Genomic DNA, 25,415 nt, shown 5'->3' with positions numbered 1-25,415 from the left:
CTAGAAACCTTGCTCCAAAAACAAACATTTCTCTCCTACTTTGGGCTCAGGCTAAGGTGGTGGTTTCAAACATGATGTTAATCATTACCTAAAACTGGAGTTTTCCTTCAAATATCAACTTCAATTGAGATTTTGACGCAATTTTGAATGAATTTCTTCAAACTTATGTTTTCTTCAACTGCTCGTCTGTATATACAGGCAATCGAAGAAAACATGTCTGAAACAAATTGCAAATGTCGTTTCGACTTCAGATTTTTTTTTTAAACTAAAATTAGTAGTATGCATATTAATCAAACTGCATATTATATAAACTACACCACCACGGTTACCACTTGGCTAGGTAGTCACAGAATCATTGGCATTTCTAGATAATTTACTTGTTTTCATTCAATTTAAGAACAACAAGGCTGGTTTAGGTATTTTACATTAAACTGAATTTCAGAAGGGCGGGAAATACTGGACACATTTTATTTATTGTTTTCTCTGTGAAAAATATCACACCGGTACACTGTACAAAAACTAATAATGCTTGCTTGCATTTGAACACAAAAATTATTATTACCTTTCTACGAGATGAAGTTCTACTTCTGGAACCGTCTCGTTTATCCTTGTTTCTACCTCTGTCTCTATCTCTACGGTCACCACGATCCCTGCGATCATGTCGACCTGGAGGAGACCGACGACCATAACGACTAGGACCAGGGCTAGGAGAACGATAACGTCTTCTCGGGCTAGGTGAACGATATCTTGAATAACCTGGACTTGGAGATCTATAACGACGATGTGGGCTAGGAGAACGATATCGATATCCAGGACTTGGAGAACGCCGGCGTGGGCTAGGAGAACGGTATCGAGACCGATTATCATAATCATAACCTCGAGGCCTTCCTCCTGAACGTCCCCCTCTTCCAAAAGAAGGATAATCTGAAAGATTATTATACATTCTTCTAGCAGAGTACAATAAGGAACTATTCTTCAATTTAATGCCTCGCGTAAAAAGAATGGAAAAGTTTTTCTCGCTATATGGCGACCAACATCTAACCAAAACACACACATAGAGTATAGCTACCGCCTTTTGTGTTAGATTTGTCGTAGAATGGCTACATACGGCCTCGAAGTTTCGTATAAAAAATAATAAGACTTAGATATGATTATATATATTTTATGATTATAAAAATATGCTTATATTAAAAATAATTTAAATATTGAAATATATTTAACACTTAATTAGTAAGTTATAATTTCTAAATATTCACAATAATCATTATTTCCTCCACTAGAGGCCGCTAAAAGAAAAATATAGGTCAACGACCTTAAAAAGTAACTTAAAATTTGCGATAAGGACCTTAATTCATAATAATAATCGAGTATTTTAAGGTTCACTAACAAAACCTAATTATATAAATGAAATAAAATGTATCGCAAATGAACTAATGTTTGATAATATTCGCAGAATTCCGGTTAAGAAATAAGCAAAAGGTAGTAAACTACTGCAGTTTAGCATGATTCCTACCACTATGAAACGTAGTTGTCATAAAGAACTTGTGAAAAAAATCAAAGAAATACAATATATCAGATACTAAACAAAGAAAAAAAAAAGAATAAATGTTTTTTGTAATGAAGAACCCATTATTTTTAAACAATAACATTATTTAATATCTCTGTACTTACTTCAATTAATAAAAAAGGGGCGCTCATTACCAAAAATAGTTTTGCTTTTCATCGGTTGATATCAAAAATAGGAGAATCGTGATTTTCAGAATTTAGAATATTATATTAGATACACTATAATGCAAAGACCATAATATCAGGAATAATTCAGAAGTGTCAAATACTTCATATGCTTTTAGAATGAGAATCATATCATTTTTCATTAGCGATCTGACAACATATTTTTCAATCAACATAATATACATTTTTCCTGTAAATAATATTATTGTTATGGTATTTACTCCTCTGTTCCCAATTCTTTTAATTTTATTAAAAATCTTCTCAGTTTCTTTGTTCTTCAGATGCAGTATGTATGCGAAATGTCAATGAATAAGGTTGTGCTTAATTATATTTCTAGCTTATCAATCGATTCCATGAAATTTGGGAGAATTTGATCTTTCAAAATACTATTGCCACATACATATTCTTTTATTATATAGTGTTTTCAGATCGGTATGGCAGCTGCATTCTAAGCTGGGACGTATTTTCTAGTTTTCATTGTTAGAACCGATACTATAGTATTAGATTATTCGAGATTGCGTTGGTCCGTTTCAGAAACAATAGCATGTGGGAGAAATGTATGGACACAATATTATTATTATTATGGGACACCTCCCAGGAGTCCAAAAATTTATCGCGGAAGAGACCTCCACTCCACTATACAATCCTCCAGTTACACACAACGCTACTATTATCACGAACGCAATCTGTCGTCCATCACAACTAGCAACAATGGTATTTTTGTTTATGAACTGCGTATGTTCTCATCGCCGATTTGCTTGTATGTCGGATGAAAAACCAGGTTTTCTCTTAGCAACTCATGTATGAGATCACCTAAATTACTTTCACTTAAAAAAGCTGGTATTAAAACTCCTCACATCACAACCAGAATAGAACTTGGGTCTTTTTCAATCAAAGTGTGCAATTTTTCGTTTTTCTTCCATTTGCACTGGAGAGGCATCAACTGCACATTCGAGGAGAACCCAAACACAAACTGAATCTGAACTTGGGGAGCGTGCATTTTCTGATTACACATGATGCCACTAGACATAGTGAGTTTTGCTCGCCAATCTGGTAAATGGCATCATCCTGTCTGAACTGATTCGTTGTTCTGACTGCTTTTCTGTTAACCATACAAGCATGTTTGGCGATTTTGTGATGGCTGACCAAAAGGAACAGAGAATGTGCATGAATTTTTTTTTTTTTAGGAATATTGCATCAGATACTATTGTTATGCTTCAACAAGCCTTTAAGAACAACGTTTAAGTAAAACGCAAGTCAACGACTGGTTTTCCCGTTTTAAAATGGGAACATGGCAATTGAAGACCAACCACGATCTAGCTGACTGAAAAGCGGCAATGATGAAAACATTGAAAAGGTATGCCAGGCAGTCATTGAAGATCGCAAAATGACCACTGAGTAAGTTTCTGAAGAGACGAATTTGTCATGGAGTTAATGTCGGCAAATTTTAACAGATTTGGAAATGCAATACATGTCTGCTAAATTTGTGCCTCGTTTACTCCAAGAAGGAACATTAAGACAATGTTGATTTTTTTATGTGCTGGGAATTATACACAAAGAATTTGTTCCACCTGGACAGACAGTGAACCAACATTTATATCTCAACGTTTTGAGAAGAACTGCGTGATAATGTGAATTCATTGCTGCACCATCACAATGCCCGTCTACAGAGCCTTGTCTGTCCAGCATTTCTTGATAAAAAACATGCCAATTGTTCTCCACCCTCCCTACTCGCCCGATCTCTATCTCACTCACTCTTTCCCTATGTGACTTTTTTTTTAATTACCAAGGATAAAGGAAATCACGAAAGGGCAGCAATTCGTTGATGTGGACGAAGTGAAAGAAAAGTCGCTGGAGGCCATAAACAGTATTTCAGTTGAACGGTTCCAGAACTGTTTCTGGCGGTGGGAAAAACGTTCGGACAAGTGCATTGACTCACATGGAAAGTACTGGGAACAAGACTAGAATATGGTATTATAAACTTTAATATTTTTTTTAAATAATTCCGGTATTCATGAATACCCTCGTAGGCAATGCTCTGAACCATAAAATTTATACAGATAACTTTCATAAAAGCGAATTATTTAAAAAAACTTGATGTTACTTTTTAAATTAAAAATTTATTTTAATTGAATTTAATTGCTTTTACAATTGAACGTGGTGTAGCTGATCTCATATAGAGATTGGGTTTTCATTTTCGGAAACTCGGTATTTCATCCAGTATATAGACAAATCGTCCAAGAGTACACTCGCAATTTACTGACAAAAAATACTAGTGGTCGTGGCAAGCAGTAGACGGCGTTATGTATGGGTGTGGGTAGTAGCTTATTGTCTAGGTGGAGTGGTGGAGCTGGGTAATTGTAGAGGTTTGTCAAGATTGTACAATCTCGACAAACCTAGAATAGTTTTTCTTCTGGGGGCCTAACACAATGAACGCAAACACCATTTCTACAAGGATACAGCAATAGATTAGGCAGACAATGAATTTTGAATTTTAATAAAAAATTAAATAAAAAATCAGGCTAATGCCTTTTTATTCCCGTATAGGGAGTAGGCGAGGCTGTTTAGCCCTATCTAACTTTTTGGGGACTGAGTGGGCAGTTCAATCTCCACTGGCAGCCAATCAAAGATAGCTGGCCCAAGGCTATCACTAATTAAGTGGCATTCAGTGAAGAGAGATGGCTCAACAAGTGTCACCCATCTCCTAGTCCCTAACTCTAACACAATATATTTTTTTAATGTCTGAAATAATGTGGGTTCTACAGTCGATTTTCTTGAGTTTACGGGAACCCGCTTGCCCGTGCCAGAGATCGACTAACTCGAGAGCAGGTCGAAAAAAAGGGTTAGAAAAATTTCCTTTAGTCACCGACTAGATTCGAAAGCAAGTCTTCCTTCGCGCGGTGAAGGGCCGTAGTGTGCAAACGCCACATCCACTGAGCTATACGGGCTTTGTGAATTTTATTGTACTATAATTATTATTATTTGACATCCTTCAATATTATCTGACATCCATCACCATACACACAAAGCGTCAATCCCATTAACATCACAAATATCACACACACACACACACACACACACACACACACACACACACACACACACACACACACACACACACACACACACACACACACACACACACACACACACACACACACACACACACACACACACACACATATAACATGATACCTCGGTATACAATTGATCTAAACTGGAATATCCCTATAAATTAACTGTATAACAAATTAGGTAATAGCAAGCAAACTACACTAATTAAAGGACATTGCTGCCACACAGATAAATATACTAATCTATAAGGCATTGCGTGAAAACATCGTGAAATATACTGTACAACATGTGCATTCCGCACAGACTACAAACTTAACAGATTAAAATCATTGTAAAATAATACATGTGAAGACTAACTTTTTTAGAACATACAGAAGATTCTACACTCATACGAACCATAATTACATTGGGAGAAGTAAAACACTTATGCCATAACACAATCATGCTAATATTACAGAATATGCAGAACAACATATCATACAAAGAGATGACAGTCAACACAGAGCTAAAAAAAAGGGCTATATAGATATTACTGCGAGATGGAAAAAATAAAATTAAATAAAAAATGCCCTATCGATCACTTAGTGTTTTCAAAAAGGTTAAAATGCACACATTAAATCACCCAGCTAGTATTTGGAAGCGAGACATAGAAAAAACGGCCTCGCCTGCTCTCTATAAGGGGAATAAAAGGTGTTAGAGCGGATTTATTTATTTTAAATTTTTCACATGTGACTCTATGGCCGTTTGCCTGCATGTTATACAGTATATGTAACCAGATAAATCTATCTGTGTGTGTGTGTGTGTGTTCTGCTTGCAAAGAAGTTAACGAACACCCGAATAGCCTGCTGCAAGGTGCGATGTAACGAGTCACGATTTATAGCCGGTATAAATTGGAGGAGTATGATGCTCCCAAATGAGTACAATTGTGTCCCTGCGAATTGCTGCGAAAAGGGAACTTATGGAGTTTGAATGAGGCATTGTGCTAAGATGCCCATGTTACAGACTTATCTCTTTGCCAATTTGTCAATGAATTGTGCCATGCCAATTGAACAATTAGTGATATCATATTGAGATGAAAGCACAGGGAGTCAACTGCTATTGCTAAAAGCAGTAGATGACCCACCACACTTACCAAACATGGCCGTAAGATGCCACGAAGGATATGTAAAAACCGCCCATGGTCGGCCGACATGGTTGACAACATGGTCAAACCAGGATGCCGACATTGGCATCTTGGTTTGACCTCAGACCTCTGTATGTGGTGCCATGAACATTGAACTCTACATGACCATTTTCGATAATGCAATGCAATCCTGCCTCTTTGTGGTGTTTCTATGGAAATGACTAGTGTCTCTTTCAGCAAGAAAATGCATTGTGTCATAAAGCTGCTGTTGGTACTGTGTGGTTTATGGACATGAACGTGATCACATTTGACTGACCTTCAGAGCCTTGGTCTTGACCTTATTGAACATCTGTGGGATGAACTAGATCGTCGAGTGAGGTAAAGGGAGGATGTCTGCCTTTCAACAGTCCAACACCTCATAAATTACTTACAGGAAGAACGGTCCAAAATTTCCCTTAACATCTGTCATATGCTTGCGGAAAGTGTGTCCTGTAGGACCTAATTTCCTGAAGGTTCTACATAAGATGTAGAACCTTGTTTTGTTACAGCTTATTGTGGCGCTGTAGTTGTTTGTTCCTCATATTATAGCGTCCGTTGACTTCTTTGCAAGCAGTGTGCGTGCGTGCGTGCGTGTGTGTGTGTGTTTAAATCAAAATCTGGCTTACTGTAGATACGGAATCAAACCATGAAACCACCAAAATAAGTATGAATATATATCAAAATCGAATGTTCTCAATATTATGTACTGAATACTAAGGGTAATAATATAATAAACCTATTATTCGGATGAAAAGGGTGCAAAGAAGAGTTATAAAGATTATATCCTGATTATGGGATTTAGATTATGAGGACAGATTGTGAGTATGTGGATTGCAGATTCTGGTTAACAGGAGAAAAAGGGTTGATATAATATAATAGCGGTCTAGACTTTTTGAATGGTTGTTATAGGATGTTATCTGATGAAATTTTTCGTTATATGGAAGGCGGGGAGAGAACACTGGGCATCCATGGAACTTAAATTTATTTGCAGTCAAAAAAGGGATAAGAGCTAGGTTTTCTCCTAGAGAGCAGTGGGTGAGTGGAATAGTGTGCCTTTAAGAGTGAGTGGAATCGTGTACTTCAGTGCATATTCGTGTGAATGAATAAGAGAATGTAAGGAAAGGTATGACAGTTGGTTTGGGTGATTATAGCCTTCCTCGATGAGTCCTTGACTCCCTGAGGGTACCAACTACTACTACTACTAATGATAATAATAATAGTAATAATAATTATTATTATGCATTATGAAATAAAAATAACTGCGCCAATGGTAAGGAGTAGATGAGGCCATTTTAGCACATTCTGGCACAATAAATTATTGTCTGAAATACTGTAGATTCTACCATCACTTTTCTTGAGTTTACGATTGAAAAACCCAGGTATCAGTGAGAAAAATCTGCTTTCCATGCAAGAGATGTAGTAACTCGGGTGTGGATCAAAGAAAGTATTAGAGAAAGTTCCTCAACTTTGTTCTGGTCTCCATAGTTGGAGACTAGAACATAGTCGGAATACCTTGCTTTGGAATTTCTAGTTCTCTGTCCACATAGCTACAGACGGCTCTTAAGCAGTGGCGTATCCAGGGGAGGGTGGGGAAAGCAGTCCTCCCTGGGCACTTTGAACCTTTTAGAATTTTTTTGCAGTTTATTCTAAAATACAGTCTCTTGAACTCGGTTCCAAATATTGTAAAACTACTGCCAATTTTCCTCACAATTGCTGTAAGTGTTGCTAGTTGTGAGATTTTTCTAGATTAAAACTGATTAAGAATTACCTACATTACTATGAAATAGACTTCACCGATGTCACCGAATTTGCTAATAGAAAAGCAAGAAAAATAACATTTTAGAATGTTGGAATTAAAGTTTTACTTCAAAAATAAACATAACTATTTTCATTTATTTTCCTATACGTCATTTTGGCTTTTTGTAGTATTTTTGGAGTGTATTGAGAGGTACGACAAACTCAGGGACCACCCTGGGCGACAAAAGTCTAGCTATGCCATTGTTCTTAAGTATTCTTAAAATTATTATTATCACTATTTTATTTAAAAAATAAAATAAAATAAGCAATTGGCTCAATGTGTAGATTGTGCCATTGTATGTAAATAGAGATTTAGTAGTATAGGAAGTGAGTCGCATAGAGTACTCTCCCATGGTGAATCCTTTGACTTATTGGAAGTGATGTGGCGTTTGCACTCCACAGAGCTTGACCGCACGATGGAAGACTTGCTTCGAAGCAAGTCTTCCTTCGCTCATCGGCATTTAGAAGAAATTTTTCTAAGCCTTTTTTCGACCAGTTCCCGAGTTAGTCGATCTCTGGCACGGGTAAGCGGGTTTTTTTTCCCCCGGAAACTCGGGGTTTCCGTGCCGTAAACTCAAGAAATTACCGTAGAATCAACACTATTTTCAGACATAAAAAAACAATATTGTGTTAGGAACCATGAGATGGCGGCACTTGTTGAGCCGCCTCTTCTGCGTGTCGTTTAATTAGTGATAGCCTTGGGCCAGCTATCTCTGATTGACCACCAGTGGAGATTGAACTGCCCACTCAGTCTCCGAAAAGTTAGATAGGGCTAAACGGCCTCGCCTACTCCCTATAAGGGTAAGACAAAGGCATTAGCTGATTATTTTTTACTACTACCAACAATAATAAATCCACTAATGCCTTTTATTCCCTATAGGGAGAATGCGAGTGCCATTTTAGCCATATCAAACTTTTTTTGGAGACTGAGGGGGTAATTCGATCTCCACCAGTAGTGAAGCTGTGACAGATGGCCCAAACTATCATTAACTATAAATGACATCTGATGAAGAGACGGAAAACAATAAAATATAGTGCTAGGATTAGGGATCAAGAGATGGCAACATCTGTCAGCTCTCTTCATTTCATGCCATTTTTAATCATGGATAGTTTTAAGCTAGCTATCTCTGCTGGGCTACGGGGGAGATTAAACGTTCCCCCTCAGCCTCCAAAAAAGTTAAATACTGCTAAACGGCCTACTTTTATTCTCCTATTCCGTGTAGGGGAATGAAAGGCGTTAACCGATTTGTTTTAAACTTAATCCAAAAAAAAATGTTTTTCTTTAATTTTAAAATTAAGGGAAACGTGAAATGAACCGTACTTGCATTAATCTAAAAAATATGTGATTTCATTATTATTTAAAATAATATGTAGTTATTGAACAATTTAGGAAATCATAACAAAAAAGATATATTAATAGTTGTTAAGGATAACAACATAAGTTACAAAAGTTAAGAAAAATGACAAGCTGGGTATTGAGGAAATATGTTCCTATCAGGAACATATTTCCTGCCTTTCAAAAACGTGTTTGTCTATTGAAATAACATTAAAAATGATTACTGTTTATTTTTGATTAACATGTGAGCTTTTTTATACAAGAAACTCTTTTTATATATTTTTTTAAAGCAAATAAAAATAAAAGCATTAAAATCAATAATTTATGGTTATTAATTATCTGTTATCAGTGTAATGATAGTTTTAATTTACGAATTTTGGCGTATTTTATATATGCCAGTACACACACACACACACACACAGGATTAATAAAAACTACTAGAAGAATTTTTTTTTTTATTAAATAACAATAGACATAAAAATTAAATAAAGTTTTACTTTCATATGAGTCTGTTACTACATGGGCATTTAAAGATAATAATAATAATTTAAATATAATAACCACCCAGCCTGGTTGGCCAAGTGGTTAAGCCATATTCACTCTCCAGCCAAAAAAAAACAGGCTATGGGCTGGACTCATATAATTTATGTCTGTGAAAATACTAGTTGTGAGCAGTAGATGGCGCTGGTGTAGATGATAAGGTTGCTTGTATTTGGTGGACAAGGAGAGTTGTAGACTAGGAGGTGTTCTCCCTCAATGAGTCTTTAGACTCCTTGGAGGGGTCACATAATTATAATACTGCAAATACTTTTAACATGATAGATACATTGAAGAAAAAACTTATGCATTGTGAAGAAAATAAAATCATATATACATATGATTTGGTTTTTTTATGCATATATACTTATATATATTATGAAATAATAAATAAAATAGAAATGATACATATACATACATACATACATATATATATATATGTATGTATTTTTTGTAACTTCAATTTTTATTACTGTGTTCTAATTTTGTGGATACCTGAAGAAAGCTGTAAAAAGCTGAAACTAGTTGTATCATTTTCATTAAAACTTCATATTTTATCTCGGTTTAAGTCATTAAATATAATTCTTTAAAAAAAAAAAAATATATATATATATATTTTTATTTTTTTTTTTAAAGAAATTGAATGACATAAACCAAGAGTAAAAGAAAAGGTTTCATGGTATCACACTAGTTTCGGCTTTTTTACAGCCTTCTTCAGGTGTTTTTATACAAAAAGAAACATTAAACATTGAAGATAAAAGCTGTGAACAGCACAGGAAAGTCACTATACATATTTAATGTGAAATGTTGTAGTTAACCTATTCAAAGCTGTTCCTTCGTTGGCCACATTGTTGAGTAAGTGCGTGCATATAGCATCTCGTGAGCGCCAATATATGATCACAGCAGAATGGCAGTCTGGGAGGTTATAGCTTAAATTATTATTTAAATGTACAGGGTGGAGGATGATTTCTCTAGATTCTATAATTTTTCTTTCTAATTCATCATGGCAACGGAAAATGTTATTAGATCTATCCCAAAGGATTGTATGACCATGGTTTTCATCATCAGAATTGGCAGAAAAAAGGACATGGCTGGATAAGGCACTGGCACGTGTTCTCTTGTAAGCGATGTCCCTCTTCTGCTCCTCCATACGCAATTCAAAGACTTATCCATCTGGCCAACGTAAGGGATGTCGGAGTCACACCAGTCACGCCATGAATTGGATATTCGGGTGTTGACTATTGAGATGTTCAAGGAAATCCAGGAGAGAATCATGTCCATGGCTCCAGATGAGGAAAATGTCATCCACATATCGTTTCCAAATTCTAAGTGCTAAGGAATAGGAAAAGATAGCTTTAACTTCAAAAATCTTCCAGATAAATGTTGGCAAGTACAGGAGATAAAGGATTACCCATTGCTAGACCATGATTTTGCTTGTAGATGGTGGCCTGAAATCTAAAGTATCCAGACTTGATGCAATGAGTAAGTAAGGCTAACATTTTTTTAGATAACTTATCTTTGAGTAGTGTCAGGACTTCGTCTGTAGGAACATTTGTAAACAAGGATACTATGTCAAAGCTAGCCATGATGTCATTTTCTTGAACAGTAATATCTTTAATGTATGATATAAAATCCGCAGAGTTGTTAATAAAAGACGAAGACTTGCCAGAAAAACATTTAAGGTATTTTGTGAGATATTCTGAAAGGTTGTATGTTGGTGAATCAGTGCCCTCAACAATGGGACGAAGTGTGGTCTTTTCCTTGTGGATCTTGGGAACTCCATATATGTGTGGCATGAGCGGATGGAGAGAGCGAAGAGAAAGGCGAATGTTTCTAGACGGTTCAGAAGTTGTTTTTAATAAATTGTTGGTGCAATTTTGAAGTTCATGAGTGGGATCTTTCTCAAGAATTGAGTAAGTGTCACTCTGTAGTAAGTCAAGCATCTTATTTTTATAATCTTCAAAGTTAAGCACAACTGTGGCATTGCCTTTATCTGCGGGAAGGATAAGTATATTTCTGTTATTTTTTAAACTCTTAAGAGCCTGTCGTTCCGACGAAGAGATGTTATCTGTTGGTGGTTCAGCATTGTTAATGATAAAGATGGATTCAATACAGAGAAGTTTTGTGAAGGGAGGAAGGAAGCAGCCTTTTCTATCTTGGTGAGGAATGATTCTCTTGGGATAGATTTTGGAGAAGGAATAAAATTTAAACCCTTGCTGAGGAAAGGATGTAAGATGATTTATTAATTACATCTTTGTCAGGGTTGATGTGGGATTTCGAGTTCAGGTTATTTTGTACTCTTTTTAGTACTTCAAATTTCCTAATAATTTTTAATTTGTTGTTATTTTGGATTTGGGCTGCTTGAGACTCACTATGCATACTAAAAGATGCCAACTTTCATTGTCTAGAGATTCTTCAAGTATTTGAGATAATGTACTTTTTTTTGGCAAACAAAAAAGCAAGAGTACGTTTTGTGTTGAATATTCTTTCAGCAAGAAGGTCTAACTTTGTTTTGTGATAGATTCTTTTGCCACGTTCTGAAGTAATATTCTCTTTAAAAGATATAAACTTGGGAAAGACAGCATGGAATTTACAGCGTTTAACAAAGACTAACCTGTTGATGTTCAGTCCTATCTTCTTCAGTGTTTTGTTGAAGTTTCTTTTATTATTATTAAGAGACACCTCGTCATGAAGGCTATAGATGTTTACTTGATTGTTAAACATATTTTTTAAAAGAATTGAATGACATAAACCGAGAGTGAAGGAAAAGGGTTTAATGGTATCACACGACTAGTTTCGGCTTTTTATATATATATATATTCAGGGCCAACCATGGAAATTTTGTCACCTTGTGCAATAGCATATTTTGCCACCCCTTCACCCTAAAAAAAACTATTTTAATGATGTCTTAAAAGCCATGAGATTAAGCTAGGTTTCAACATGTCTCATCATAAATTCTAAATGGTATCATTAGCTAATGAAAATTCATAAGTTAATAAAAAATGATCATAAACTATATTTGTTTACAGAAAGAGAGAGACAATTAACCCTTTAACAGTGGAATTTTATTCTAAAAATGTGCATCTGCATGGGTAATTAAAATCAAGCGAAGACGGTTATAGTCGTCAAACGCAGAGTAAATGCAATTTTGCTAAAAAACTTGTCGCCCCACGCAAACGCATGTGTTGCACCAATCGTAGAGCTAGCCCTGTATATATTCATATAAATTATGAATAATATATATATATATTATTCATAAATTAACGATGCAAAGAAATTATATTCTTGGTTTAATCCTTTATCCAAGTGTAAGCCAACAAAGTTTGTGCCTGAATTAACTTCAGGACTGGGCAACTCCTATAGAAGCTAATGACTTCACATCATTATGGGATACTTGCCTTAGTATCCCATAATGCAAAGCACATATACTTATGGACATGTATAATGCTATGCATTATGGGAAATATATATATTATTTCTACTTTAGGTATATAGTATATAGTAGAAATAATATAAACACATGCATTTAAGGAGTAGTATGATAGACTTTGTGTTTCCTAGGAGGGACCTCCCTCGATGAGTCTTGATAAACGTGTTTCTTAGAAAAAGATCTCCCCACGATGAGTCTTTTGACTCCATGGAGGCCTGAATAATAATAATAATAATATATATATATATATATATATATATATATATATATATATTATTTCAACTTTAGGAACCCATGTGCATACTCTCATCAGCAATGAAGAAGAGATCAGTGATCGCCAAAGAAGTAAAGCTGCTTTTAGCACTTTTTTACCAAGAATGGTTATCCTAAAAGGATAACCATTTAGCCCATCCAAATTAAGATTTGTACCTTATTCATCCCCTTAAGAAAGCTTTGATCCTGGCTTTAACCAGTAAAACCTAAACATAACACTTTGAAGTATCCAGGTGTGTACCATCTTTGGTGTGGCTGTAATTCCCCATATTATGGACAAATAGATAAATCAGTCAAGTTTCATGTTGAAGAACATTTCAGACATATCACCTATGGTAGAACTATGTACACAGCCTTATCCAGTCATGTGTTAATCCTTCCAATCCTAATGACCATCAGTCTACTATACACTCAATAAACTGGGATAGATCCAAAATTATTTACAAATGCTATAATGAACTTGAAAGAAAAATCTTAGAATCAATAGAATTTGCAGTAAATCCTGTTCACCTTAATGTCAACCTCAGCTACAACCTTTCTGATTGTTAATCCTGCTATTCCGCTGTGATGGTCTCAAGACGACATCCACATGCATGAGAACAACAACGCAACTAGTCTGCGAATTGATTCTATTGTGAGCAATCCATAACTAAATTCAGAACTTTGATGATGTACCAATGTAATGTTTTTTTTTTTAAATGTATCTCTCTTATGTATGTATGTATTATGCACCCAATGAAGTCTTCTAGAAAAAGGAAACTAGTAGTGCCTTTAAAAATAAATTAGCTATTTTCTATTTTAACATTTGGCTATACAGTCTTATCATATATAAGACTTTGCAGATAAGATCATTTACACTTTGCAGATGATAATTATCTGTGAACTCCAAATTGTTAGCAAAACAGATGGCTTAAAGGTAAGCCAAAAGAAGATCCAAGTTATGCTCAATAGCTGTATAAAAGCAGAAATAATAAAAATCAGTGATAATGAAAAGAACAAGCAGATCATTACATATATATAAGACAATGGATATCGATGGATTAAAATACCATGGAATAAATCAAAAGACAAACAGCTTGTCTTTTCTTGAAAACCATTTGAAAAATTATGGTCAATATTCAAATGCCCATTACCACTGTGCCAGAAAAGGAAAGTTTTTAACCAGTATATTCTCCCTATTCTAAATGTCTGTGAAATGGACATTAAATGCAAAGGAAATGTAAAAATTAATATGCAAGATGTATGCTTGGTATCACAAAACCGGATTGCAAAAGGAATACTTGGATAAGAACTCAAACCGAAGTCTCTGACATTATAGAGAGAATGAAACTTCTGCACTGGAAATGGGCCAGACATATTGCTCGAAGACTAGACCAAGGATAAATGAAAAAAACTACTGCATTGGATTCCATGGGAGCAACCACTACACTGGCCAAAATTGAAATGGATTGATGAAATCATCAGATTTGCATTACTGACATGAGGAAGAAAAGCTGTTGACTGACAATCTTGGAGTCATCTTGGAAAGGCCTTCTTTTATCATATATATATATATACGTGATAAAACATCAAACAAACCAGTAATAATCTGTGATTTCATATCCAGCCACCTATTTTCTTTTAAATTGTTGTGGAATATGTCAACTTATGTAGTATATTATCATTACCTGGGATAAGCAATCATGTGGTTGTGATTACTGAGCTTGCTGGGCATGCCAAATTTTCTTTTAAGAAAGGATATATGTGGCAATGTGCCCTCTAATTATTCTGACCCATGTGTGCACAAGAAACATTTTGTGCGGTTTCAACTCTCAGATTCAATATGTGTGATAATTAGCCTGTGCTCCCAGTAACAAAAGTCACAAACCACAAACTTTTAATTTGATAACTCTAAAATTATTATTATTGTTATTCATGCCTACATGGGATCAAAAGACTCATCATAGGAGGTCCTTACTAGAAAACACAAAGTCTATCATACCACTCCATGAACTCATTGACCGTTTGTGCTCTGACTACTCTATCAGGCAATGCATTCCATGGTTCAACTACCCTCCATGCAAGGAAATTACTCCTCACCCTCTTGCTCACAGCACTCTTTTGTAACTTCCAGGGATGGCCCCTGTCCCACAATACAAAAGAACTCCCCGGTGTCAACCCTGTAACTATCTCTCAACTTTAAAAGACTCAATCATATTACCTCTCCTCTCCTCTCCTCTCCTTCTTCTATCTCCCAAACTCTGTAGCCCACATTCCCTCAATCTATTTTCATAAATAACATTGTACTATCCTGATACCATCTTTGTTATTACTTCGGTACCTTTTCCACAGTTAATTTATCCCCTTCAAATCCTGGGGAGCAAATTTGAGAACAATAGTCTAAGTGTGGTCTGATCAGGGCTTCACACAATAGAATGACAACCCTTTTATCTCTTCAGGTTAGCATCCTTCTCAGTATTGCAGCAATCCTCTGGATTAGTGTCTGGATGTTATCCTCTGGATGTTAGTGTCCTTGGTGAATGTGGCAGTCGTGTTTAGTTAGGCTAGAAAACGTGTTTTTTTAAATTTAAGTATAGTGTGGCTTCTTTGTCTCAAATTGTGCTGCAGTTGTGCATCGCTTAGATACAAGTGTCCTTCAGTGGTGTTATTGTTTGGAACTGTGTTGTATATATTGTGTTTTCGCTGCCATTTGTTTCACTACTTCAACATGTAAAGATGACGTCCAACAAGAAACGTACGTCAGCGGTGCGCAGGACTTCTACACGAAAGGCTGGCTCAGCGTTAGATTTTTTGCAATGGATGTGTTGCAGAAACTGCTACATGTGCCGAAGAATGTGAAGGATCTGTGGTCGGTCTGGCTAGATGAGAAGAACGAAAATGTCGATGTATGTGAGAAGTGTCGGGATAGGCTGGAGTATTTAGGAATGGAAGCCGACATCGGGACCGTAGTGGAAGGACTTTGGCAGGAGTTCATGAAAATGAAAAATGACCTTCATCTTCTGCATGAGGAATTGGAAGTGCTCAGTAAGGATATACTGGAAGTTAAAACTGAGTTTAATGTGTTAAACAGAGAAATTAGGACTATAGAGATTACTTTAGCTGAAGTAACTAGAACAGGATTACGTATGGGTGAGTCTTTGGTGAATGATGAAGTAATAAATAGTATGGGAGTGATTGGGAGTCAACAAAATAAAACCATAAGAGGTCTCGAAGAAATGCGATGTCGTGAGAGTGGGGGGGGGAATAAGTAAAAGAGTGTTACGTAATGAAACTGGGAGAGTCATGCTGAATAGCGTAGAAAATGAGTCCATGAGTGGCGCTTGTGTCATTAAGAGTGGTAAGATATATGGTGATTCTATGATTAAGGGTATGGAGAGCGGTATGCCTGAGGAGTGTTTGGCTGATGGGACAATAGAAAGAGTGGCTTTAGCAATAAAGAGAGGGCATGATGCAGACAAGATGATAGTTATGGTGGGTACAAATGACCTGAGTGCTGGCATAAATTGGGTAGCAAAAGATTTAAGAACATTGTTAGATATTGTGAAGAGGAAAAGTGTCAATGGGAGGATAGTATATGTGCTGCCTCGTTTTGACAATTACGAGTTAAGTTGACGAGTGATGATAATGATGATATGATTGCAAGAATGTGCCAAAAAAAGAGGTCTGGAATTTGTTGATGTCTGGAGTGTGTTTGAAGGAAAAAGACAGCTGTATGCTTCCATGTTCAGATGGGCTGCATCTGAACATGGAAGGACATAAGCAATTGAAGAAGTTACTGTTTTCTGAACAAGTTGAAGTAATTGGGCAGGGAAACTAATATTGAAAAGGTTGAGTGCAAGAGAGAGAAACTTTAGCAGTGATTGTATATTTATTGATCCTTATTCGCAGAATAAATACAGAAGAGAGGGGATAAAAATCGCATGGGACTACTGAAATTAGTGACTTGTATATCAGTTCTAAAGCCAGTACAAGAACTAGAGGGAATCTGCAATTTTTGTATACCAATGCAAGAAGCATTCGAAATAAGAGAGAAGAATTTTTGGCATTAGTCAGTGCAATCTCACCAAAAGTTGTAGGCATTAGTGAAACTTGGCTGTCAGCAGAAGATATGGTCACTGGAATTGAATGTGATGGGTACAGTATTTTCAGGGAGGATAGAGAAAATAGAACAGGGGGAGGAGTACTGTTGATGATAGCTGATGTGTTGCAGCCAAAGAAAGTAGTATATCAAGATGATAGACATGTGAATGAGAGTTCATTTGAGTCAGTCCGGTGTGAAATAGTGGCCAACGCAACCAAATATACAGTTGGATGCTGCTATAGGCCAGGGGGTACAGGGGGAGATATTGAATTCATGCATCAGCAAATTAATGCAATGAGTGAAGGTTTAGTGATTATTATGGGGGATTTTAATTATGGTGATATCAACTGGAAGGAGGAAATATCACGTAGCAAAAAGGAAATGGAGTTCATACATCTTCTACGAGATAATTACTTGAAAAAGCACATAACTGAAGGGACACGTGGTGTGAGAGTGTTGGACCTCGTTATTGGTTCAGAGGATACATGCATAAGTAAGGTGTCCTCGTTACCTCCAATTGGTGAAAGCAATCATGTGGTATTGACTTGGGAGGTTGCAAAATCTGCAATTTTGCAACCTCCCACAGAATTGATTTTTCTATTAAGAAGGGGCATATAAGGAACTACAGGTTAGGCAATTATAACAAGCTTTGGAGTGAGCTTGCAGCCATCCCATGGCACAACATATTGCAGGGGAAAGATGTTAGTAGTAGTGCATGGGATAAAATCAGCAGGTATCTGAGGAAAGCAATATCAGATTGTGTCCCCCGTGGTTAGGAAGACAAACGAGGTAGGCGTTAGATGGATGAGCAGTAGTATCAAGCTTGATCTGCAAAAAAAGAAAATGTTATGGAGAATGTACAAGGAGAAATGCAATCAGTACACCCATGAGTAGTACAAGGCTCAAGCTAGGAAGGTTACCAGCATATTAAGAAAAGCTAAATCAGATTATGAGAAGACCTTAGCCAATGAGATCAAGGGTAATCCCAAAGAATTCTTCCGCTATGTGGCAAGTAAAAGGAAGAATGACTTTGGAAGGATAACTTTAGTGGGTTCTGATGGTATTGAGGTGACAAAATCAGATGTAATAGTCGAGTTACTGAGTGATCACTTTTCAAAAGTCTATCACCCAAGTGAGGATATCTCTGTACCTGTAGCAATAACTAATGTGAGAATTGAAGCTAAGAAATCAGAGGTATTTAATATATTGCAAAATTTAAATGCAAACACTGCTGTAGGTTTAGATGGAATATCAGCTCGGGTGTTGCGTGAATGTGCAAAGGAATTGTCATCCCCTCTTACTTGGATATTTAACTTAAGTTTGAGCTCTGGTATATTCCCTAGGGAGTGGTTCCCTTGCATAAGGGTGGCTCTAAAACTGCAGTAGTTAATTACAGACCAATCACCATCTCAGGAGTAGTGGTAAAAGTATTGGAAAAGTTGGTTAAAGACAAAATTCAAGAATGGGTGGATCAGGATATGATACTCTATAGAGGCCAACATGGTTTTGTTAAAGGTAGATCCTGACTTAGCAATCTATTAACTTTTCATAATAGAATGACATCTGAGTTGGACAAAGGAATTGGCTACACAGTGGTACTTCTGGATTTTGCTAAGACTTTTGACAGGATACCTCATGGAACACTGTTACGCAAATTGGAGCAGATGGGAATGGATACTAAATTGGTGATATGGATAGGAGAATGGCTCAGGGAGAGATACCAGAAGGTGGTGTATGGAGGAGCCGAGTCCAGGATGAGGCAGGTGACCAGTGGTGTGCCTCAGAGCTTTGTGTTTGGGCCATTGTTGTTTAACACGTTCGCTGCCACGCTACTTCGGCATGGTCTGTTCCCCTATGCCGAGCAATTTCACTTCTTCAAGGTCAGTACGATAATCTCATTACCGGAGGTAAGCGTCCTACGAGTATACTCGTAGTTGGCTTGTACAGAGCATATACGGTCTATGAGAATACACAGTTTTGATGCTAGCCCCACAAGCCAAGCATTTTCACTTCTTCAAGATCACTACAATAATCTCGTTCCCGGCGGTAAGCGTCATACGAGTATACTCGTAGCTGGCTTATGAAGCAGGTTTACTGACTACGAGTATACTCGTAGTTGGCAGCGAACGTGTTAATTTGTATATAAATGATATACGAAATGGCTTAAAGGGAGATATTTAGTTGTTTGCTGATGATGCAAAGTTGGGTAGCGCAATAAAAAAATCAAGCTGATGTTGAAAGTTTGCAGGATGATTTAAATAAGCTGGTAGAATGGGCAAAAGGTAATGGATGTCAGTTCAATGTGGAAAAGTGTAAAGTTATGCATTGTGGGATTAAAAGATTACCAGCTGTGTACTGTTCATCAATGTAGTACAAGAGATTGATGAGGCTAGGGACTTAGGGGTGTTGGTAGATAGGGAGATGAAGTTCAGGGGACACATTGCTAAGGTGTCCAAGATTGCACATAGAATTACTTGGCTGTTGAGGAACACACTGACATCCAGAGATAAAGAGGTTCTTATTCCCCTTTATAAAGCATTGATACTTCCACATTTGGATTACTGTGCTCAGGGCTGATCACCTGGATTCCTTGGAGATGAGGAGGCTGTGGAGAGAGTTCAGTGAAGAGTAACTAAGTTGGTGAGGTGAGTGATGTAAAAAATGCTCGCTACATTGATAGATTGAGAACTTGTGGATTGCAAAGGTTGGTTGATAAGCGAAAAGGGGATATGATAGAAACATCTAAATTACTGAAAGGCTTTTATAGGATTGATGCAGGGGAAATGTTTCAGCTGTGTGATAGTGATGGAAGAACAAGAGGTCATTCCTGGAAATTAAAGAAGAGTGTGGTTGAGAAGCGTGTGAGAACAAGGTTTTTTGCCTGGAGGGTGGTGAATGAGTGGAATTCATTGCCTGACTTAGTAGTGAGCTCTTCATCTGTAAATGAATTGAAGAAGAGATATGACAGATATTGTTTTGCTAGTTTGGGTCTCCTGCGATGAGTCTACTGACTCCATGGAGATACTGCAATAATAATAATAATAATAATAATTACCTTCACCACCTTTGCAATATGCATCCTGAATTTCAGGTTTCTATCAGTCGTCACCCTTAGATCCCTTGTCTCTCCCTGCTTCCTCGAGCACAGTTCCTCCAACAGAGTATACAGCCTCCCATCGATGTATCCGAAACTTCAAGACTTTACATTTTGCTGCATTAAATTAACATCCCCATCTGTCCAGTTTATTCAAATCCTCTTGCAGCGCGAGAGTATTTGAATAAACCTAACTTAACCACATCTGCACTATGACTAATAACCCTTCCCAGCTTCACATCATCTGCAAACAACTGAATATCCCCCCCCCTGCAATCCACTGACAATGTTATTGGTATAAAAGTTACACAACATAGGTCCCAGTACTAAGCCCTGTGGGACCCCCACTTGTAACCTTCTATCTCCTTGATATTGTCCCACTGTACACAACTCTCTGATACTTATCAGATAGCCAATCGTGAATACAGTTGATTAACTTGACATCTAAACCCATGTGCTGTGTTGTGTCGTACATCCTGGCTTTGAATCCGCCATCTTGTTGGAACGTTATTTTTATTTAAATTATCCGTTTTTTTTTTTATTAATTGTTGGTCGATTACTGATCCAAATATAGAGAAATTTATATTATCCTCGCCACCCTATATTCAGATTAGTCTATATAATATAGTGGAATCAGTCATCAACTAACTTTTGCAATCTCACTTTTCTACAAGCCGAGATTAATATTATCATTTAGGGCTTCCGCAAGGTCCAATAAACTTTATGAGCGGTGCAATGAAAGAGAATCAGGCAAACACCAAATTGGAATCAATAAAACAAAACATTTAATGCAGGGTTACATAACATGTATGTTAAGTATAACTTTGAAAACAAGATAATGCAAATCAACTTAGTTCAAATACTCATAACAAACATAAAACATTAGGCATCAGACATCCAGCTGTCAATTTTACATTCTTCTGAATTATTTAAAATGGTTCATACAGTTCAATGTTACAGAATCTTACAGTAAATATTCTTAAAGTAGAATTCTCTAATTCTCTCTTAGTCAACAAACACTTAATTCAATTATGAGGCAGTTATCACTTCAAGGAGGAAACACTTTAAAGCTCCATACTTCGGCTAATTTTAGTAGAATGCCACAGTTAATGTTAAGATATATCGGGCGGAGCTAACTCTTATTTCTTCACGCTGAAATATAAAAAAATGGACTGCTCTTACTGGGTTACATCCTTTGCACATTGGATTCACTATAGGCACACTTAAAACTGAAGTTAACTATCACTTTGAAGTAACACTATTCAAAAGGAATCTTCACTATATAACTGAAATATTAAACATAGAGCTTCACAAGTCTTGATGCACTCATTTCAGGTAATCTACTTATTCCTTATTTTTTTCTACGCATTAATTTCAACTTTGCGCTATTCATCCTCAAAACAATTGGAATTCGACATAATTTTAGAATTCCATAGAAATATTCCTAATTGCCTATTAATTTCCCAGTCCCTTCTTAATTTATTTATGGCATTTCCAAATTCCCTTTACTGCCACCTGTTACTTCACTCCGTGCTGTCCTGAATGCTTCTCCCCTGTTTACTTTCGTTTTCCATATAAAATAAATTAAAATAAAATACCTTCATTCTTCCTGCCAAAATCCGGTTCTAGCCAGTTCAGCTCATATCAACTCCTTCTCCCTTCGAATACCATAGCTCATGCTCCACGCATGCGCTATCTAAAATGAACTCCTTTTCCTTGACAACAGCCAATCAAATTCAATCAGAAGAATTGCATAAAATTACTTTCTCTTTCAGTAATGTTAAATAAAAAATATCATAGTTCACATAGGGTACATTAAACTTACATATATATAATTTCTTACAATATTATAATAGGAATAAATTAAATAAAATGAATGACATTTTTATACAGAGTCCTTTTTATAACTATTACATTACTTAAAATTATATTATTAAATAATAATAAACAAAATTCAAGGCAATTATATGAATAACACACTATAAGCAAGAGACAAACAATAAATAATATTTACAAGTCTTGCTTATGAAATGGAGGATTATGTTAAATATGAATGAAGTATTATAATTTATAAATTACCTTCATTCATAATTTAACAGCTGCAACTTAAATATCAGCTTATCATGTGGCATCCTGTCAAATGCCTTTGCAAAATCCAAAAAAATGACAGAATATGCGTTTCCCTCATCAACAGCTCTTGTCACGTTATTATAAAAGGCAATTATATTACTAAAGCAAGAGCACCCTTTACAAATCCATGTTGATTCTCACAGATAGCATTACCTGATCTGCCCAATGCTGTATATGGTCCCTCACTAACAACTACTGATGAAACCCAAACTGGTCTATAATTTGACACTTCCAGTCCGCTACCACCTTATGCAATGGCAGTCTTACCTTCCTTCCTTCCTTCCTTCCTTCCATTCTTTGGGTACTTTTCCTGTGCAAGACTTTCATTGAATAGCAGGTCAACTGAGCTGTCAGTTCTTTAGCACATTCTTTCAAAACTCAAGCTGAAATTCCATCCAATTCCACAGCTTTATTGACATCCAGAGTACTTGGTATTTGAAACACACTCTCCTCTAAACCTCAAACCTGCCCAATCCCTCTAGTATTAAAACCTTCTTCTCCAGAATGAAATACTCCAATAAAGTGTTCATTGAACAACTCCACTATGTCCTCTGCATCAGTCACTCTATTCCCATTTTTATCCAACAATGTCATTCTTCCACAATTATTTCTCCTCCTACTGGCCACATAGCTAAAAATTCCTTAGGATTTTCTTTGGATCTCAGGGCCAATCTCCTCTTATATTCCAGTTTTGCCTTCCTTACCATGCTAGTCACTCTCCTGGCCTGAATCTCATATTCTTCACGCATCTTCCCCCCCCCCCTCCATCCTTATATCTCTTCCATAACCTCTTTTTAACCTGCAGTTCCTGTTTGATATTGTTTGTCATCCACTTTACGCCAAATTGCGTCCTCTTATTAGATAAATTCCTCCGTAATTCTCATATTCAGTTTTATTTCCCTGTACCACCATCCAACACAATAACTAGTTGTCACTAACACTCCTTTAAACCTCTTGCAAAATTAAAGAACTTATTTAACTCCTCCAAGGATACATTTCTGCCTGCGGCTTACCCTGGAGTATACCATATTCATTGCACCTGTAATTTGCCTTATATAGGTGAAACTAGACACACGATTCCCATCAAAAAAAAAAAAAAAAAGGAGGAACATAAACAACGCATTAAATTTAATACTATGGTAAATCTCACCTTTCTTATACCCTCAATACTTTACATAGAATTGACCGGAAAGGCACATGTTCATTACATCACACCAAAACCAAAACATGGTATGATAGCAAATTTAAAGAGGTCTGTTAAATTTCAATCAACCACCATAATCTCGATTTATTTATTTATTTGAATGGGGTTCCCATTTCTTGACTGTCTCTTAGGACTGGTTGAGTTAAATTCCTCTCTGATTAGGTCTGTTAAATTCCAATCAACCACCCTAATCTCAATTTATTTATTTATTCATGTGGGTTCCCCCCCCCCATTCCTCAACTGTCCCTTAGGACTGGTTGAGCCCTACTAGTGAGTTATTAAGTATGTATTTTATGATGACTGTAAATTCATGTATCAGGTAGGTTTGCCTGTTCCGAGGGACAAAAATAGAAATCTGAGTTTCCAGGTGAAAAAGCCCTCTACCTTCTCTGTATGAGGCAGGCTAGCCTGCCTCATACAGAGAAGATAGAGGGCTTTTTCGCTTTCACTACAGTCCTAATTATAATTGGTACTGTAGTAATCCAGGATCTTAATTTTATTATTATTATTATTATTCAGGCCTCCATGGAGTCAAAAGACTCATCGAGGGGAGGTTCCCCCTAAGAAACACAAAGTCTATCATACCACTCCTTGAACTCATTGACTGTTCTCGCTCTCACCACTCCATCAGGCAATGCATTCCATGGTTCAACAACCCTCCATGCAAAGAAACCACTCCTCACCCACTTGCTCATAGTTTCCTTTCGTAACTTCCTCTTGTCATCACTCCTTCCCACTGTTCAATCAAGCAAAAGAACTCCCCAGCGTTAACCCTGTAACCACCTCTCAACAGTTTAAAAGTCTCAATCATATCACCTTTCCTTCTTCTATTCACCAAACTCTGCAGTCCACATTCCCTCAGCCGATCCTCATAACTATCATTGTACAGTCCTGAAACCTTCTTTGATATCCGCCTTTGTACCCTTTCCACAGTTAATTTATCTCCTTCAAATCCTGGGGAGAAGATCTGAGAACAATAGTCTAAGTGTGATCTGATCAGTCTTATACAATGGAATGATAACTGATTTATCTCTGCAGGTCAGTGTCCTTCTCATTATTGCAGCAATCCTCTGTGTTACCTTCACCACCTTTGCAATATGTCCCCTAAATTTCAGGTTTTTATCAATCATCAACCCCAGATCTCTTGTCTCCCCTACTTCCTCCAGTATAACTCCTCCCATAGAGTATGCAGTGTCCCATCGATGTTTCCCAAACCTCAAGACCTTACATTTTGCTGCATTAAACTGACACCCCCATTCATTTGCCCATCTATCTAGATTATTCAAATCCTCTTGCAGGGCTACCACATCTGCACTATTACTAATAACCCTTCCCAGCTTCACATCATCTGCAAACAACTGAATATCCCCTTGCAATCCACTGACAATGTCATTGATATACAGGTTAAACAATATAGATCCCAGTACTGAGCCCTGTGGGACCCCACTTGTAACTCTCTGCTTCCTTGAAACTGCCCCACCATACACAACTCTCTGATACCTATCGGACAGCCAATCCTGAATCCAGTTGACCAATCTGACATCCAGACCTATGTGCTGCAACTT

At 36.7% G+C, this 25,415-nt stretch overlaps 2 protein-coding genes across 2 annotated transcripts in view; one reads left to right on the top strand and one right to left on the bottom strand.

Annotated features, from left to right (window-relative positions):
* LOC150104852 (uncharacterized) overlaps window positions 1–1,102 on the bottom strand; it is a 53,769-nt gene extending 52,667 nt beyond the window's left edge. Inside the window, exon 1 of the mRNA XM_090396011.1 lies at window positions 563–1,102. Coding sequence (XP_090252137.1) covers window positions 563–943 — 381 coding nt within the window. The 5' untranslated portion in view covers window positions 944–1,102. The remainder of the gene's footprint in view (window positions 1–562) is intronic.
* The window catches only part of LOC150104851 (uncharacterized), an 867,921-nt gene that overhangs the window by 506,563 nt on the left and 335,943 nt on the right, over window positions 1–25,415 (top strand). The gene's annotated exons all lie outside the window — the stretch shown is intronic.

Source organism: Typopeltis vanoorti, chromosome 7 (assembly GCF_054136105.1).
Source record: "Typopeltis vanoorti isolate ZY-2024b chromosome 7, IOZ_Tvanoo_1.0, whole genome shotgun sequence".
NCBI classification, from domain to species: domain Eukaryota; kingdom Metazoa; phylum Arthropoda; class Arachnida; order Uropygi; family Thelyphonidae; genus Typopeltis; species Typopeltis vanoorti.
Note: the sequence above shows the minus strand (reverse complement) of the source record. Positions and strands in the feature narration are given on the sequence as shown.